Source organism: Budorcas taxicolor, chromosome 11 (genome assembly GCF_023091745.1).
Source record: "Budorcas taxicolor isolate Tak-1 chromosome 11, Takin1.1, whole genome shotgun sequence".
NCBI classification, from domain to species: domain Eukaryota; kingdom Metazoa; phylum Chordata; class Mammalia; order Artiodactyla; family Bovidae; genus Budorcas; species Budorcas taxicolor.
Window position 1 is genome coordinate 137,849,182 of NC_068920.1, and position 4,596 is coordinate 137,853,777.

The 4,596-nt window shown below is 53.0% G+C and overlaps 1 protein-coding gene across 1 annotated transcript; it reads right to left on the reverse strand.

The window, feature by feature from the left end:
• Positions 1–1,832: 1,832 nt before the first annotated feature.
• RHOB (ras homolog family member B) lies at positions 1,833–4,281 on the reverse strand. The gene has a single exon (XM_052647709.1). The coding sequence runs from the start codon at positions 3,909–3,911 to the stop codon at positions 3,321–3,323; it is 591 nt and encodes a 196-aa protein (XP_052503669.1). The 5' UTR covers positions 3,912–4,281; the 3' UTR covers positions 1,833–3,320.
• Positions 4,282–4,596: the final 315 nt, after the last annotated feature.

Consider the following 4,596-nt stretch of genomic DNA (forward strand, 5'->3'; position numbering starts at 1 on the left):
CAATGAAACACCCACTATTATCCATGAAACCATTCAACAGGCAATTAAATGAACTCAGCACATTTATTTCAAATGTGCAAAATGAATGTTCATATCCTAGGAGTAACACCAGATGTTTTGCCTCTTTTTTTCCTAATTGATTTTCCAGCCTACAGCAATTCATCTTTATATTTTCCAGTTGGATCTAATGCAAGAAGAGTGTGTTCCGGCAGCATTATTAAATGCCATGCATTTAAAAACAAGCATAACCCAGGCTGCCATGCGTCATCTGGGTGGCTGTCTTCCTAAAATTAAAAAAAAACAACAACAACAAAAACCAGATAGCAATAGGTACCAGGCAGATTAGAGCAGGCAGGAAACCCAGAAAAGGCCCTTTCAAAAGGTCTCCAGGCTCTTGGCCAGTTGCAAAGCTGAATCCTGGGCGCTAAGCCCAAGCTTGAGCTCTTCTCCAGAGTCCTGCACTCCCTGGTACCAAAGGATCTGCAAGCTGTAAAACTTGCAAGTCAACATTTTGTTTTTCAGTGGAAATTTCTGTCTTGAAAATGAAGACAAAGATGGCTGAGGGATGGAGGTGTGTGTGGTCAGGACCTGGGGAAAGGATGAGGCTGCGGATCCTTCCCTCAGCTTGAGTGGAGCCTCTCTTTGCTCTGTGCCTCCAGCAGCCCAGACAATTAACCTCTGTTAACCAATGAGCCTGGCTGTGCAGGAGGCCCTGTTATTGATGTGTTTTGTTTGTTTTTAAGTGGGTGAAAACTCATCAGTAACCAGGCTTGCTTTACTCAGCAAAAGCTCTTGGGAGTCTGGGGAAAGACTGGGAGACAGAAGCCTCAAGTTTTAAAGCAAAGGGCTTTAAAAGGGGCCTTCTCTGCTCTGCCTGGGGGGAAGGGAGGCAGAGGGATGGAGTGGGTGGCAGTGGGTGGCAACTAAGACCTAGAAACCCATAAAGTGTTGATTCCAAAAACAAAAACCACATGTCTTAGGTAGTCAGGGGAGGTTGGCAGTATCTGCTACCTTTCCTAGAAGCTGCTGAGGCTGGCAATTTTGAGCCATCATACCTGTAGAGGGATTTTGATGTGGTCTCTGAAAGTTAATCTGCCTGTCTGGTTCTGAGACCCACTGCAGCAGGCTGAGTGTCTGAAATTAGAGCTCATCATATTTCCACCTCAGAACCTGGCTGCTCCAACTTTAAATAGCAGCCACCCAAGACCTCCAGTGTTCTGTTGGTAAGGCAGCTACTCTTGGTACTTAGAACAAAGCATTCTGGGCTCCATACAGACACTCAAATGAAAGTTCCACAGCAGAAGGATTGGCTTCTGATTTGGGCTCTCCCCCACTTCTACCCAGGAGCTCAGGTTAGAGATAACATCCTACAATCTCAGGGGGACACTGTGTAACCCCTGAAGATCTGAAGGGAACCCAGGAACCAGTCTTTGGGACAGTGATTAACAAAAACAACCCCCCCCCCCCCCCCAAAAAAAGGTATCTAAAAAGTTATCTGATTGCACAAATGACAACTTTCCAAGTTTCAAAGAATAGGATACACAGGCTCCAAAATAGACTTAGACACAAGTGTATAAGCCATTCAGACAGTTCACATTAGGTCAAAGGTTGTGGCACTGGGAGCCTGGGTAACCTCTGGCCCTGGGGCAGGAGCAACCTGGTCATCCTTGGCCACCCAATCCCCTCACATCCTCAGAGATTTCATCCCCATTTCCTACAAACACTTGGAGGGAAATAGAGTTAGTGGAGCCTCACCTAGCCGAGTTCTCCCCTTGCCCTCAAATTCACAAGATTTTTACACATCATTAAACCACAGGAGCCATTTTATAAATGTCATCATCATAGTTTTTTAATATTTTACATAAAAAACTGTATACACAGCTTATAGAACTTTTATGTAAACATCATAAGCTCACCACTTTGTCATTTGTCAGTTTATTTAAAAAATAAAAAAACAAGACAATTTAGTAGAAGTACCACTGGATGGGGAAGGGAGGGGGAGAAAAGAGACACAAGAGGGAGGTTTATTCTCTGTACAGAGATGCAGAGAAAATTTCACACAGCTTTAGAGACTGCCTTGAGGGAAAAGAAAAACAACACAAGGTTTTAGATAGGCCCTAATACTGGTTACTGCCCTTTATCAAAAGAGTGCCCATACGTGCACAAATAAAATCGCAAAATAGAACAGTGTTGCCACTTTTTTCAAAAGAAAAAAATTAGTGGTTTCTTTTTCTTCTCCTTGTTTTTTAAAAGTCATCATCATTTTTTAAAAAAACATCAGAAGTAGATGAGGTTACAGCGTACAAGTGTGGTCAGAATGCTACTGTCTTATGCAAATGACAAGTGCATTAAATGTCAAACAATGAAACAATTGTGCAAAGAATTCGTTCCAAAAAGAAGAAAAAAAACAAGTTTAAGCCTTTAAATAAATCAAATAACATCAGTTTCTTGGACTGAACAATTTTCACTTGCAGGACAGGCACAAAGTTCGCTTATGGCAAAAACAACCTGCAGCACACTTCACCCCTCCTTCTCAATGGCTAGTGAGGGGTTCGCCGGGGGGTTGGGGGTGGGGGGGCTGGCTGGCAGGAGACAGGAGTCTGGAAGCTGTGTCCTCTCAGGCCCCAAGTCATCTGCAAATGTCTTCCCCAGGGGTAGGAAACATGGCCAAGTCTTGTTCGTGCTGGGATGACGCCTCACTCAGACCCGGCTGGAGCTGTTCTAGCGCCCTGTCACTCCACCCACCACCACCATTAAATAACACCATCCTACCTCCGAAAATAAAATTATATCTATATTTATATAACACCCCATCCTCCCCAGCCCTCCCCTCCCGCAGGTCCCGAGGTCTATGTTACAGACAGGGCATAGCAGGCGCTCACTGGTTACAGACGCACATCCGATGGGGCGCGGCCGCACCCCGGCGCCAAGCTCATGTCGGGAGAGCAGGGGCTGGCGTGGGGTGAAAACTCGGCAGCGGGGAGTCGAACATACACACAGCCACACACCCTGAAGAGGCTTGGCTCTTCAGAAAATGGTGTTCAGGGGACCCTTGGCACTCAGTGGGGTGGCCAAGCCTGTGCCACACAGCCGGACGCACAGACACTTGGAAAGGGGGCGCCGGGTGCCTACCACGCGGCCGATTCTCGGGTGCCAGAGCCTGAGTCTCCAGGCCACGGCTGCCGGGGCTGAAAGCAGACGCCAGGCAGTCCGGTGGGAGTCTTTGGGGGGGGCAAGGTTCTCCCCTTCTCCGGGCTCGTGGGGGACGGGCCCGGGATGGGGAGCCGCGCTGGCAGGGGCAGGCGGGTCGGGCGCGGCCCTCATAGCACCTTGCAGCAGTTGATGCAGCCGTTCTGGGAGCCGTAGCGCTTCTGCAGCGCGGCGCGCGTGGCCGTCTCGAAGACCTCTCGGACGCCCTCCTTGGTCTTGGCCGAGCACTCGAGGTAGTCGTAGGCTTGGATGCGCACGGCCATAGCGCGGCCGTCATCCGTGCGCACCGGTTCCTGCTTCATGCGGGCCAGCTCTGTGCGGACGTGCTCATCGCTGCGCAGGTCTTTCTTGTTGGCCACGAGGATGATGGGCACGTTGGGGCAGAAGTGCTTCACCTCGGGCACCCACTTCTCGGGGATGTTCTCCAGCGAATCCGGGCTGTCCACCGAAAAGCACATGAGGATCACGTCGGTGTCCGGGTAGGAGAGCGGCCGCAGGCGGTCGTAGTCCTCCTGCCCCGCCGTGTCCCACAGCGCCAGCTCCACCTGCTTGCCGTCCACCTCGATGTCGGCCACATAGTTCTCGAAGACTGTGGGCACGTACACCTCGGGGAACTCGTCCTTACTGAACACAATCAGCAGGCACGTCTTGCCGCACGCGCCGTCGCCCACCACCACCAGCTTCTTGCGGATGGCCGCCATAAGCGGGCCGGGCCCGGGCAGCAGGAGGGGCCCCGCGAACGCCTCGCTGCCGTCCCGCTCGCCGCTCACTGCTCACCTCGGGCTGCGCGCTGGGGACAAGGGTCGCTAGCTGCACCCAGGTCCCGGGATGGCGCGCGTTCCCTCGTAGTGCTCGGGCTGCCGCGGCGGGGGCGGTGGGGGACTCGGGGGCATAGGGCGCACGGTGCGTCTCCGCGCTGCTCCCGAGCGGCGGCCGCTCTCCTCGCCCCTGGTCTCGGGTCGGCGCCTTTGTGAGCAAACGGTGGCCAGAGCAAGCGGACGCGGCCTAGCTCCCTCCTGGATCTCCCTAGGCCTAGGCGAAAACACAAGAGAGAACACGAACTCACCCCGACTGCGGCGGCAGATGCAGGCTGCGGCCCTAGCGCCCGCTATTTAAAGAGTTCGGCGACTTTCTTAATATAGCCGTCCAATGGGAAGCAAGCCGACTGAGCTCATCGCTGCGGAGCTTGGCTTTGATTGGCCGTCCCCTGCAGCCCACGGGCGGGGCCGGGCGGGCTTGATTGACTGCCCAGGCCGCGGGGCTGGGAGAGGCGGCGACTGGGGAGTTTGCCGCCGCGGCGGGAGCTTGCGGGTCTCTGGCTGCGTCAAGGTTCGCTTTTTCTGCGCGCGGGACCGAAGGGCTGGAGAAGGCTGCCCGGAGCAGCCC